The sequence below is a fragment of the Sorex fumeus genome, unplaced genomic scaffold (genome assembly GCF_029834395.1).
Source record: "Sorex fumeus unplaced genomic scaffold, SorFum_2.1 ptg000095l, whole genome shotgun sequence".
In the NCBI taxonomy this organism is placed as follows: domain Eukaryota; kingdom Metazoa; phylum Chordata; class Mammalia; order Eulipotyphla; family Soricidae; genus Sorex; species Sorex fumeus.
In genome coordinates this window covers 155,121-168,354 of record NW_026606152.1, presented here as the reverse complement: position 1 = coordinate 168,354, position 13,234 = coordinate 155,121, and the positions used below count along the sequence as shown (strand labels likewise).

At 61.1% G+C, this 13,234-nt stretch overlaps 1 protein-coding gene across 1 annotated transcript in view; it reads left to right on the top strand.

The window, feature by feature from the left end:
• Positions 1-328: 328 nt before the first annotated feature.
• MED27 (mediator complex subunit 27) overlaps positions 329-13,234 on the top strand; it is a 133,303-nt gene continuing 120,397 nt past the window's right edge. The window contains exons 1-2 of the mRNA XM_056132928.1: positions 329-545; positions 1,694-1,838. Of these exons, the coding sequence (XP_055988903.1) occupies positions 343-545; positions 1,694-1,838 (348 nt within the window). The 5' untranslated portion in view covers positions 329-342. The remainder of the gene's footprint in view (positions 546-1,693; positions 1,839-13,234) is intronic.

Here is a 13,234-nt window from a genome sequence, read left to right as displayed (position 1 = left end):
CCCCCTTCCGAGGGTACGTGGCGACCGCGTGAATATGCGCCACGTGCACCCACCGGCGTCGCGTCCTCGACGCCTCCTGGAGTCACTGGTCGTCCTTCCACCTTCCACCTTGCCCTGCGCCTCTCCGCGTGGGAGGGACGGCTGGAGCCCGGCCGGGGCTCGAAGCATCCTCGGACGGCCACGCCCGCCGCCTGGAGGGTGCAGCCCGCCCCCGCCCGGAGAAGACCCCCCCGCCCCGCCGCGCGCCGCCGCCGCCGCCGCCGCCCGCGCCTCGCCCGCGGACTACGTTTCCCAGAAGCCCCCGCGCGCCGCGTCATCAGCGCGCGCGGCCGCCGCGGGAGCATGGCGGATGCGCTGAGCGTCAGCATGAGCCTGGAGGCCTTCGCGCAGGCCATCAGCGCCGTCCAGGCGCTGCGCTCCAGCGTCAGCCGCGTCTTCGACTGCCTCAAGGACGGCATGCGCAACCGCGAGACGCTGGAGGGCCGCGAGAAGGCCTTCATCGCGCTCTTCCAGGACAACCTGCACTCGGTCAACCGCGACCTCAAGTAGGTGCCCGCGCCGCGCGCCGGGGGGGGGGGGGGGCGGCTCGGGGGTCCCGCCCCGGGAACCCGCCCCCAGCCCACCCCGCCCCCGGGAGGCTGCGCCGGACCCCCCGGCCCGCCCCCCCCGCGCCGCCCCGCCCCGCCGACCCCCGGCCCGGGGGTCCAGCGCCGCGCCCCCGTGGCCCGGCTGTCAGTCACCGGCCCCCGCCGCGTCGGGTGGGTGGGGGGCGGCGGCAGCCCCCGGCGGAGCGGAGCGGTGGAGGCTGGTTTCTTCCTTCCTCAGTTGGTCTCCTTGGGGAGCAGATGGGAGGGGGAGGGAACTTGGAGGAGTGGATGACCACGTGGTGGACGCCCCCCTCCACCCCCCGTTGCCCGGTCTCGTTTTATTTTGGGGGGGTGGGGGAGAATCGGGAATTCACACACACCTCCCTCCAGCTCCCCCTGCGCTGGCGGCTGGCCGGCCGGTGTCCAGCTCATCTTCATGATGCCCAAAGGGGACATCTGGGGGGGGCCCCTCTCTGCCGTCCCCTCTCGGCCCCTTGTGTCACCTCTGTGCAGTAGAGGCAGGGGGGAGGTGGGGAAACTTCTTCCCCGATGCGGGCCCAGGAAGGCGCTGCTGTTGGCTCCTTCCCAGCTCCCCCGGGTGGCCCTGTCCCCGCCGTGGGGGGTGGGGGGGTCTGTGTTAGCTGTGCCCGCGGGAGTGGTCATGGGCATCTCTCTGGGCCTTGCAGTCCTGCCGGTGACACCTTGGGAGACTCAGGCGGGGCGTGCACCTGGCCAGGTGTGGTCGTTTCGGGTGGGGGTTTCCGGGTGCTGCTCTCAGTGCTCCTCCCCACACACTCCCCCAGTGGCTTGAGTTTTAAAGTCGGACAAACTCCCGGGAACTGTTGAACTGTTGAACCCTTTCACCTTATAAAAGTGTGTCTTCTGCGCCCAGGAGTGACCCCTGGCGGTGCTTGAGGGGGACCCTGTGGGGTGCTGGGGATGGGGTCCGGGTCAGCCACGTGCCTCAGCCCCGGTGCTGCCTGTCCAGTGCCTTCGAGGTTTTCTCCGTGGGGGGAGCAGGAGGTGAGAGGAGCAGGTGTTGGCCCAGGGGTGGGTCCGGCGGGCATCTCGGCGCAGGCCTTCACTCGCGCTGTCTATCCTTGCAGTGAGCTGGAGCGCCTGAGCAACCTGGTGGGCAAGCCCTCGGAGAACCACCCTCTGCACAACAGCGGGCTGCTCAGCCTGGACCCCGTGCAGGACAAGACGCCCCTCTACAGCCAGCTGCTGCAGGCCTACAAGTGGTCGAACAAGGTCAGGAGCCCGGACAGGGAGTGGAGGGAGGGCCGCCGCCGAGGGCGCGTGCTTGTGGCTTTTTTGGTTTCATGATTCAGCAGGGGCAATAGAGTTGGACGTTTCAGGACCCGTGAGTGATGTTTTCTTATCTTTGCTTGTTTTGGGCTTTTTTTTTTTTCTTGTTTTGTTTTACTTTTTGGTTTGGGGGCCACACACGGTGGTGCTCCGGGGGGACCCTGTGTGGTGCAGGGATTGAGCTGGGGTCAGCCTGCACAGGGCCAGCGCCTTACCCAGGGACTTCCCCTGGCCCAGCAGCGAGCTGTTTGATTTCGTGGTCCTTTGAGGTCTTTCCCTGGGGGGGTCTCCAGCCTGCCCAGGAGGCTTGGGACGGCACCTGCCGGTTCTCAGCCTGGCTGGCTGCTGGGCCCGGTCTCTCCAGTCCTCCTTTGAAGCCTCTGAGCAGCAGTCAGACCGATTTTGAGATTCAGTTGGAAAGAAAGTTCTAGATCAGGTGTGTGGAACCTGGGGTGCAGCTGTGGGGGCAGCAGCCGCCCCCTGGCATTGGGGGGAATTTCTGACATCCTTAAGGGCTGTGGTCTGACAGTGTTTCCTGCGTGTGGGGGCGGTTATCTCGCTGCTGTTGGGGGCGCCTTGTCTTTGTGGGAGGCAGAGCTGAGTGATCCCCCCCGTTGGGGTCAGTGGGCCAGCTGGGGTTGGACGGTCTGGTTCCTTGCCCCTGTCCCCACGTGTCCCCTTCACCTCAGTGTCCTTGTGGCAGATCTTGCCTCGTCCTCTCTGATGGCCAGAGGCCCCATGGTGGCGGGGTTCTGCATGTGCGCCCCGGAATTCACAGCTCGTGGCGGACCCCAAGGTGGCTGGCAGGGCACCTGTGGCCTAAAGTATCAGCAGCAGCTTGGAGAGTTCATCGGCCCGTCCGGTGCCTCGGGCTGTTGTGCTGGTGGAGAACTGGGTGTCTGGAAGGAGTCTTGGAGGCTTTGCCCTGTGGGCGTCCCCCGGGCCACCTCCCTGTGCTTAATGACTGGGGCCAAGGATCACTCTGAGGGCTAGAGCCCGGGATGGACCTTGGGGCCTCAGGGAGGCAAGGCAGGCAGTCCCTCTGCTCTGAGATGCACCCGTTGTCCTGCCACCCTGTTGCCAGAAATTTCTCTTTGATGTGCTCTGGGTAGTGGTTAGTGTCTTTCGGTCAGTGGCGGAGCCTGGGACTGTGTGTTGGCTGGGCGCCGGCTCCGTCCAGGAGTGTCAGAGCGAAGAGCTGGCGCCGGAGGTGCTCACGCCCCGACAGCCGCTTCTGTGCGCGTTAGGTGCTGGGAGCCGCGTGGTGTGGGCGTCTGCCGCTCTTCCTGCTGCAGGCTGGGTCCTCTGTGTGGTGGGAGAGACAGCCTGCCTGGCCCTCGTGGCCGTTGTCCCGATGGCGTGCGGGTGTCCAGACCAGACCCCGACAGGATTGTTTGCTGTGGCCACCCCGTCCCATCTCCCCCCTCCCCCCTCCCTGCACAGTTCAACTTGTGAGCCAGCTGGCATTGTGTGTGCGTGCGAGCGTGTGTGTATGTGTGAGTGTGTGTGTGAACGTGTGTGTGCGTGTGTGCGTGTGTGTCCCCACCCTTGTCTTCCCCAGTGGTACTCTGGACGTCTCCCTTTGACTGGCTTCCGGGGGACTCTGCCTCTCTGGGTGTGCGTGGGGCGAGGTGGGCGCTCTGGGTTAGGGAGTGACTGGGTGTGGGAGCCTGGGCGGGCGGGGACACTGAGGACCCCCGTGGAGGAGGCGTGGAGTTTGCCTAATCGACCGTTTTTTTGGTCCAGAGGCTCCTGCCCTGCTGCCTGCCCTTGGCAGGTTGTAGGGAGAGAAAGGTGGTGTCCTGCAAGCACCGTGGGGTCAGGGGGACAAGTTTGTCCCCAGTTGGAATCCCTGGAAACAGTAAGAGGCGTGCGTGCGCATGTTTGTGCCTGTGAGTGTGCGTGTATGCATGTGTGTGCGGGTGTGTGTACGAGAGTACATGTGTGTGGGTGTGTGCATGTGTGTGCTTGTGTGTGCGTGTGCGAGTGTATGTATGTATGTGGTGTGTGCGTGTGTGTTTGTGTGGGGAGTGTTGGCCGTCTCCCTGGCCTGTGCGTTTACTCCCACATGGGCCGGCGGCTGCGTGTGCTCTGGCGTGCTAGAAACGCAGTGCGGGGTCGGGAATCTGGACCCAGCGTCAGTTCAGCCCTGACACACAGGCCTGGGGAGCGGAGCCGAGGGGCCGGTCTGTTTCCCAGCATGGCTCCGGCGTCTTTTCTCGGAGACTTGTGGCTCGACTGTTTTGGTTCAGGTTAGGACCCCGGGACATGGGCATCCCCGCCCCAGCACTGAGCACCTCAGGCTGCGTCTGCTCTGGAATCTGTATCGTTTGCCAGCCTCGGGCAGTTTGTCAGGCACAATCGTGTGTGTGTGTGTGTGTGTGTGTGTGTGTGTGTGTGTGGGCGCGCGCATACACTGCTTCTGTCCACAGTGGCCGCCTCTCACCCGCCTCTGTTCCTTCCCGCTGGGGCTGAGAATGGGCTGAAACCTCTGGCTGGGTAGTGGTGACCGATTTTTATTTCTGCCATGGGTAGCTGATGACGTATTGACTTCGTTTCGGGAGGCTTTCAGGTGAGATTGCATATTACATATATATCACGTGTGGAAACCCTGAAAGAGAAAAACACAAGGGCAAGGGTGCCTTGTCTATTTTATTTAATAACTCAGGAAGCGGCCGCGGGAATCAGCCAGTCCTCTGATCTCCAGCCGAGGTGTATACACTGGCAGCAAACAGAAATAAACATGTTTATTTTTGCCACTCCTGCAGATGAAAAGTCTCGTGCATAGTTTTGGGGGGTGGGGGTTGGCACCAGCTTGTGCTCAGGGCTTACTCCTGAGCAAGCCTGGGGGACCTCACGGGATGCCAGAGATCGAACCTGGGTCGGCCACGGGCAGAGCAGGCCCTCTCCCTGCTGTACTGTGGCTCCGGCCCGGGGCTCACGTCAAATGCCCAGTGGCCGTGTATGGGACTGGGAATCCCGTCGGGCTCGGCCAGTACTGTCCGCACCATCACCCGGGCCCCCGTAAAGAACTTTTTAATTGCTGAAGCTCCCTTCATCATTTTATCCTCAAAGAGTTTTAGCCCGTCAGTACATTAGTGTGTCAAGTGAAACTTGGGGTAACTCGCTGGCGTCAGCTTTCCCGCTGGAAGGAAATGTGGGACGAAATGCGGGACGGGCTCGCCGACCCCAGGAGGTGCCCAACTGTCTTCTGTGCTGTTGGCCGGAGAGGCTCGTTTGTGCCGGGTGACCAATTATTTCCTTTCAGGGAGTCTCTCGTTTTTTTGTAAAGTCATTTGGAATGTTAAGTACGTGGTAGTTGGCATAAGCATTTGGAGAACACATTTAAAAATTAATCTGGTGGGGTGACCGCAGTCAGGCTGCTGGGAGCGCACTTCTCCACGCTGGATTGGAGAGCCGCGCTTTGAACTGCTCGCGCCCGCAGACGTCATTCCGTCACGGGGGACGGGCACACGGGGTGCCCTGGCTGCGGGCAGGAGCTAATTGGCATCAGCACAGCGCCCGCTGAGGCCTCGCTGGCGGCCAGAGCTGCTCTCACTGTGCCCGGCGGCCCGCGGCTGGGGCTGGAGGCCCTGGGGAGGGTGTCCGCAGCCCCGGCCAGCCCTGCCCCCGCGTGCGTTTCCTGGCTCGCTCCTGAAGGGGTGATGGGGGGAGAGTGGGCGGCGCTTCCTCCGCACCCTGTCCCTCGCAGCGTGGTCCTGTCCTCCCGGGGCCCAGAGGTCAGGCTCGCGGTTTCGCCCTCACCTGGCAGGCTGCTGGGCGCTGGTTGGCTCTGACCAGGTGGGCATCGGCCCTCCCCCGTTTCCGTGCCAGCCTCCCTGGGGGAGCTCTGGTGCCCTTGGTCGGTGAGACAGACTAGCTGGGGGCGGGCCTGCATTCAAGGAAGGACAGGCCGGGCCCAGCAGGCCGATGACCAGCCCTCGTCCCTCTGCCTTTTGCCACCCCCCACGCGCCTCCTAAGTGAGCTTGGAGGGGCCTGGGCTTCCGTGGGCAGCACCAGCAGCACAGAGGAAGTGCCCCCCCCCCCCCCCGCCTCCCAGTGCTGTGCTCTCTGTGAGTGGAGTGTGGCTCCGTGGTAAACGGTGTTCTTTGGTTTTTATTAAAATTATTTTCCCTTTTTGTTGTTGTTTTTTGGTCTCTTTTTCTTGTTTGTTGTTTTCCGTTTTGCTTTTATTTTTCATTTCCTTGTGGTTACGGTTCTGGTCCCAGTGTGTGGGTCTCCCCGCCTTGCCCTTCTCCCCAGTAGAGAACAGAGTGATGGAGAACACACGTGCCGAGTCGCTCTCACCCTCAGCCCTGTCATCCTCCGTAACCCCCGGCTGAGAGGTTGCGGCTGCTGCTGCTTTGAGGGACTGGAGGGGCGGCAAACCCGGGGGTGCTGCTGGCTCTGCGCTTCGGTGACCCGGTCCCTGTGGGGCTCCCATGCTCAGCTGTGGTCTCTGGGGAGACTTTGCCCAGCAGTGCCAGACCCCCAGGAAGTGGAGGCGCACAGGCGGAGCTCGGGGTTCTGAGGGTGCGCGCCATCTCACGGGCAGAGAGCCCTGGAGTTTCTGATCCCTGGAGTTTCTGACTCTGCGTCTTCTTTTCTCTTCCTCTTTTTTGCTTTTTGGGTCACACCTGGCGATGCTCAGGGGTTCCTCCTGGCTCTGCGCTCAGGAATCACCCCTGGTGGTGCTCGGGAGACCCTAAGGGGTGCTGGGGATTGAACCCGGGTTGGCCGTTGGCGGGGCAGTGGATGCCCTCCCACTGGACCGCCCTGACCGTCCAAGGACGCTGTCCTTACGCACGGCTGAGGCAGAGCGGCAGCCCTTGGCGGCGGTGTAGTGAGTGTGGGGGCTTGTCCCCGCCAGGGCCAGGGCTCAGCCCCCCACCGCTCCGGGCCTGCCAGGCTGGGGCATGGCGAAGCAGCCCCCCATCCAGGACGCGGGGGCTTCCCTGGTGAGCCACGGCGTGCCAGGACGGAGCCCGTGGCCTCAGCGGGTGCCAGGGTGAGCGCAGACACTGCAGTGCTGGCTCCTGGTGGCCCCTCGACCCCTCCAGCCCACCTGGGCCGACACGGATGGTCTGGGGTGGGAGTGAAGCCCGCCCAGCAGTGACCCTCTTCTCTCCCTGCGCCCCTCCCTCCTGCTGCCCAGGTCAGCTCAGTTCTCTAGACAAACGCTCCCGCTCCCTCGGTGACACCTTTGGCGTTCATGGTCCCCTCCGTCTGTCTCTGCCCCACCCCTGAGGCGGCCTTGTATGGCTGTGGAGTGGCAACACCCACTCGTGTAGGGAGGAAGCTCACTGCTCCCCCCGCAGGGTCCGAAAGCAAGGAGGGTTCCCACCTCGCACGCGGCTGGCCTGGGGTTGACCCCCAGCGCCCCGGATGGTCCCCCAAGCTTGCCGGGAGTGGTCCTTGAACACAGCCAGGAGCAAACCCTGAGCACAGCGAGATACGCCCCAACTGCCCCCACCTCTCGCAAAATTACGTTTTTCAGAAACTATCTGCAGGTATATAAATTTAAGGGATTGAGAGTATGATTCATTCTGTGCTAATACATTTTAAGATTTACATGAAATGTGTAAGTCCTATAAATGAATAATTTAGTGAGAGTGAAGACAGGCAAATTAATAAGGGAAAATCTGAAAGAAAATTGTGTTTTATCCTGAAAAGGAAATGTTTGTTTTTGGATGGAAAATATTTTATTATAGATAATGCTTGAGTACCTTCATTAAGAAGGAAAATAAAATATCTCTATTGCTGAAAAAATGACCTGAATAAATACAGAAAGAACATTAAAAAAGTGAAATGTTAACTTATATTATAAAACTTATAAAACACGTGGCTAGCCAGGCATAACGTACCTTCCTTTGTATAGTGGACCCCCTGAGTGAGTGTCATACTCAAGGCAAAGTGTTGAGAGGGTTGTCTTGTCTTTCAAAAAAGCATCTTCAAATGATGGCTGGAGGAATCAGTCGGGATGGGAGATGTGTGCCAAATAATAGATAATGGACCAAACATGATGACCTCTCAGTGTCTGTATTGCAAACCATAATGCCCAAAAGTAGAGAGAGAGTATGGGGAATGTTGTCTGCCATGGAGGCAGGGGGAGGGTGAGGAAGGGGGGTATTCTGGGGAGATTGGTGGGGGGGGGGAATGTGCACTGGTGGAGGGATGGTGTTCGATCATTGTGTGATTGTAACCCAAACATGAAAACTTGTAACTTTATCATGGTGATTCAGTAAAATTACTGCTTGCAGAGCCTGGCAAGCTACCCGTGACGTATTCGATACGCCAAACACAGTAACAGTAAAATTTAAAAAAAGCACTTTTTTTTTTGGCTTTTGGGGCCATGCATGGGGGTTACTCCTGGCTCTGCACTCAGGAATTACTCCTGGCGATGCTCGGGGGACCATATGGGATGCTGGGAATTGAACCCGGGTTGACCTCGTGCAAGGCAAACGCCCTCCCCGCTGTGCTGTCACTCCAACCCAAAATGCATCTTTAATGTTTCTTGCAGAGTCGGTTTTGGAATGGGATGGAAATCATACAGCAGGTCGGGCTTTTGCCCTGCACACAGCCAACCCAGCTGATCTCTGACACCTGGTAGGGTTCCCTGGGCCCCACTGTGCGTCTCTCTGAGGGCTGCAGTGCTCGGCTGCCCCTGTACCCTGAGCACCGAGCTGGGAGTAAGTCCTGAGCACTGTCAGGTGCAGCCCAAGGACGGAAAACTCAGTTGGTCATATGCCAAGGCTGGCCCAGGCCCTGGCCCTGGGCTGCCCAGGCTGCCTCATGTTGGCCTTTTGAGTCTGCACCATGATCTGGCGGACCGAGTGGTCCAGTGAGGTGTCCATCCCATGGGTCACTTGCTACTAACTCTGTCCATCCTCTCCAAGGTGACTGACGGCAGTTCCGGCCTGTGACTTCCCTCCGGGTCTTTGGCTTCTGCCGTTCTGACAGCGTCTGGGCCTGTTTGGGTGTTGCTGGCAGTCGCCGGGCCTCGGGGTGGTGCCACTGCCTCTCTGGGGAATCATTAGCTGTGGTTCCTCTTCCTTGGTTGCTCGGTTGCTCCGTAGTCCGCCTCTCTGGCCCTCAGGCACTGGCGCCTGTTCTGGAACCTCGGAGCCCATCCCCGTGTTCTTGGGTCACTGTATGCTTGTTTCTGACCCCCACCCTTTCAGTGGTTTCCAGAGGCTTCTGCATCTCCTCTCGGGGCTCCCTGGTCTTCCCCGCTGCGCTGCGCTCAGACCTTCTCAGGCATTTCCCTCCCTGCCAGGCTCCTCAGCCCTGTCCCCATCAGGCTCTCGTTCCCCCTCGCTTCCTGTGGGCTGCTGGCTGGCTACAAGCGTTTCTCTCAGCTCCGTAGACGTCGTCCCCACAGAGGCATCTCTGAGCGCTCACAGACCCTCTGAGCTCGGCGGGTGTCCCTGTGGCGTCCTGTGGCACTCGCTGAGTCTCCGAGGAGTGCAGGTGGGCTGAGGCGTCCGCGTGAGGTGTGACGGGGAGAGCCGGCTGAGCAGGAGGGGGTGGCAGGTGCCGGCCTGCTGGCACGCTGACACTGGGCATGGAGGTCAGCGTCCCTTCAGTGACAGCCAGGAGGCCCTGCACCCCGAGAGACTGTGTCCCCTCTGGCCTATCCCCGTCGCTTCCCCTTATTAGTCGTGACTACTCATGGTTTCTGGAAACTCTGACTTGTTGCCCAGCCTCTGACCCCGAGCTTCTCTCTGTCTTCCCCTGAGAGTGGCCCGAGGCGGGAGGGACAGCGTGGGGTCAGGCCTCTGCCTGTCTTGGGGCTGAGCCCCATCCAATCCCTGGCACCTCCCGGAGAGCCCCACGCAGAGTACCAGCGTGGCCCTAAGCGAGCCCTGGGCCCTGTGGGTGCTGCCCCGGTCTGCTGGTTGGCCCTACCCCTGGCCACGTTCCCACCTCTTCCTCGAGGGTTTAGCATGAAGTGTCCCTTGTCCTTTTCCTCCACACGAGTGGAACGTGGGCAGTGGGGAGAGCGTCTCCGCATGTCCAGGAACTTGGGGTGACCCCCCACAGCTCCCTCTTGCACAGGGAAGCTCTGCTGCGTCACTCTTGCTTCTCGGGTGGGCTGGGTGTCACTGTGGAGCCCTCGTCTCCCTGCTGCCGCCCGGCCTCCCTGGAGAGCAGGCATTGGGTGGCGATCCACTGGCCACCCTGCGGCTGCATCCTCGTCGCTCATCCTCGTCGCCACACCCCCGTGCTGTCCCCAGCTGACTGCCTGGGCCCCGGGCCCGCCTGCCTTCCCTCCTCTGCTGTGGCCACACCAGCCTGGGCTGAGGGAGGGGCTGCCGCAGCGGGTTTAGCCCAGAGCCCTGAGGTGAGTCCCTACGGGACCCGCTCACCGTTGGCTGTCCAGGTGGAGGACTCCAGGACCTGACGCCAGGGTCCCTTCCTTCTGGGGGGAGACTCCGGCTCTTCATCCCGGGGAATGCCTGATAGCCGTACAAGGAGGACCCCAGCCCCCAGCTGTGATGTCTTGGCCCCGTGTCTGGGCATGTTGAGGCAGAGCCCAGAACCCAGCACGGGGCACCGGCTCCTTCCCACTTCTCTCCTCTTTGTGCCAGTTCTCGTCTGTCTGTCCCGAGGGCCTGCCTCAGGGTCTCTGCACCTTCTCCTCTCCCTCCTTCTCTGGGGAGGGTCTCTTAGGTGTCAGCCTGGCTGCTGCCCCCTCCTGGGTGTGCCCCCAGACTCTGCCTCCAGGACTTAAGACCTTGGGCTAAGAATCTCGGTTTGCCAGGTGAGGTGACCAGGACGTTGAGGTCTGATGACAAAGTCTGTATGCGGTTGGTGACCTGGTGGCATTTACTGACATGGTTTGAGTGTGTGGATCACTGGGGACCCTGCACCACCGGGGCGGGGTGGGAGGGGGGTGTAACTGCTTCCTGTGACTTCTCTCAGCCCTGCCCAACAGGAGGGCTGAAAGGAGCAGGTTCCTCCGGACCCCCGGCCCCTGCCTCTTGTCCCGGGTCTCTGGGTGGGGGGACCGGAGAGAGGGCGGTGCCCGCTGCAGTACCTGCTCCGTCTGGGTGGTGCCGCTCCCTGCAGCCCCGGGCTTGGCTGTGCTGACTGCCGGGCCGGGCTCTGGGCCAGCTCTGAGCTTGGCTCCTGCTCTTCCTTGCTGACTGGACACGGTGTGTGACGTCTGTGCCCCGACCTACTTCCCAGGGTGCTTGGCTCCTTAGCGCAGCCCCCTCCCCCGCCCGGGCCGGCCCGGAGCCCCCTTCTGTCTGCTGGCCCTGCCCCCAGAACCAGCATCTGACCCATGTCTGCGCTGCCTGTCCCTGGGGGACCCCCTTGCCCTTTCCTCCTCTTCGGGCTCTGGGCAGGTAGGGCCTCAGAGAAGGCTCCGGAAGGACCTGGTGGGGCCGGGGGTGGGCCCCCTCATCTGCATGGCGCTGTCCCCGACATCCCTGGAGGCTCTCCTGGGTCCAAGCGTCCCATCCCGGGACACGCCTTGGTTCTTCCTTTGTTTCGCCTATGTGGTGCTGGGCCAGACCCGCCCGCGGTTACTGAGTGCCATGTCCCAGCCACGCAGGACATCTGTAGGGAGTGCCCGGCCAGGCGCGTGCTGCCCTGAGGTATTGCGCAGACACAGGCAGTCTGGGGTCTCACCGCTGCCCCCCGTGCTCGCCCTGCACACACCGACCCTTCCCAGCCTGGGGAGCCCCCTGTGGTGCCGGCCACACTGCTTCCTGAGCGCGGGAGTTGGGTCCCCCAGCCGTGGGCCCTGCTGGTGGCCGTCGGGACGCGGCCTTCTCCATCTCACTGGGGCTTGTTGCACCCATGGCTTCCGGGCTGGCCCTGGCTAATGGCTCTGTGCCGGGCAGGGCCTGGAGGGGGCGGCGTCCACGCGTCCACGCATCCCGGCCCGAGTGCTGGTCCCGGGTGGTCTCTTGCCTCCTTCCCACGTGGTGCTTGTGTGGGGAAGGCCCGGTCCCTGCATTCCCGCCCTCTGTTCTGTGCCCTGCTTCGTCGGGTCCTCACTGTCAGCAGACGGAGCAGATGCCGAGTGTCGGGGCCCGGCCGGTGAGTGCGACCCCGTTCCAGCAGGGCCTGGACAGCAGGCAGAGTCTTTGCAGCCTGGCGGTGTCAGCGTCACTGTGTATCTGTGGCATTTCAATTCTGACACTTTGTGCAGATGCAGACCACAGCTGGCCGCACGGGGCCTTGCTGGCCCTTCTCCTCCTGCTCCCGTAGGCTGGCTGCCTTGATAGCCCTGGCGTTGATTTCAAGACGATAGAAATGCCTGTCCCGAGGATCCGGCACCACCTGTGCCTGGCCATTCCGTCCGGTCACACTGACCCTCCCTCCCCGCAGGCCTGGCGATTTGATCCGAGCTTGTGGGTCTGGTGTGCCATGGGGGCGCCCCTGTGTTTGCCATTGGGCCCGGCCCTGTTCCTCAGAGCCCTCCGGGGATCTGCAGGACGGTGTTGCCCACAGGTGAGCCGCCTGCCCCTGGGTGCTCCCCTGCACCCTGGTCCTCCATCCCTTGCGGCATTTTTTTTTAAATTTTTATTAGTGAAACACCATGAGGTACAGTTGTAGACTTACAAATTTTTGTGCTTGGGTTTCAGTTATACAGTGATCGAGTACCCATCCCTCCACCGGTGCCCATTCTCCACAACCAAATGATCCCAGTAGCCCTCCCACCGCCCCCCCACCCCCCCATCCCATCTTGCCTCTGTGGCAGGCCACTCCCTTTTGTTCTCTCCTTTTGGGTGCTGTGGTTTGCAAAAGAGGCATTGAGTGGCAATCATGTTCGGTCTGTAGTCTACTTTCAGCATGCATCTCCCATCCTGGGCGGATCCTCCCAACACCCTTTATTTGGTGCTCCCTTCTCTATCTGAGCTGCCTTTTCCCCTAGCATGTGTGGCTGGCCTCCAAGCCATGGAGCAAACCTCCTGGTACTAATCTCGGCCACTCTTAATAGTTAGTCTCTTATTTTGTTACTTTTATGTTCCCCAGATGAATGCAATCTTTCTATGTCTGTCCCTTTCTTTCTGACTCATTTCCCTTAGCATGGAACTTTCCATGTAGTATCACTTGTATGTAAATTTCATGACTTCATCCTTTCTAGCAGCTACATAGTACTCCATTGTGTAGATGCACCAAAGTTTCTATAACCAGTCATCTCTTCTCAGGCACTCAGGTTTTTTCCAGATTCCAGCTATTGTAAACTGTGCTGCAATGAACAAACAAGTGCAGATGTCACTTTGACTATATATTTTTGCCTCTCTGGGGTATATTCCCAGGAGTGGTATTGTTGGGTCAAATGGGAGCTCAATTTCTAATTTTTTGAGAGTCGGTCCAT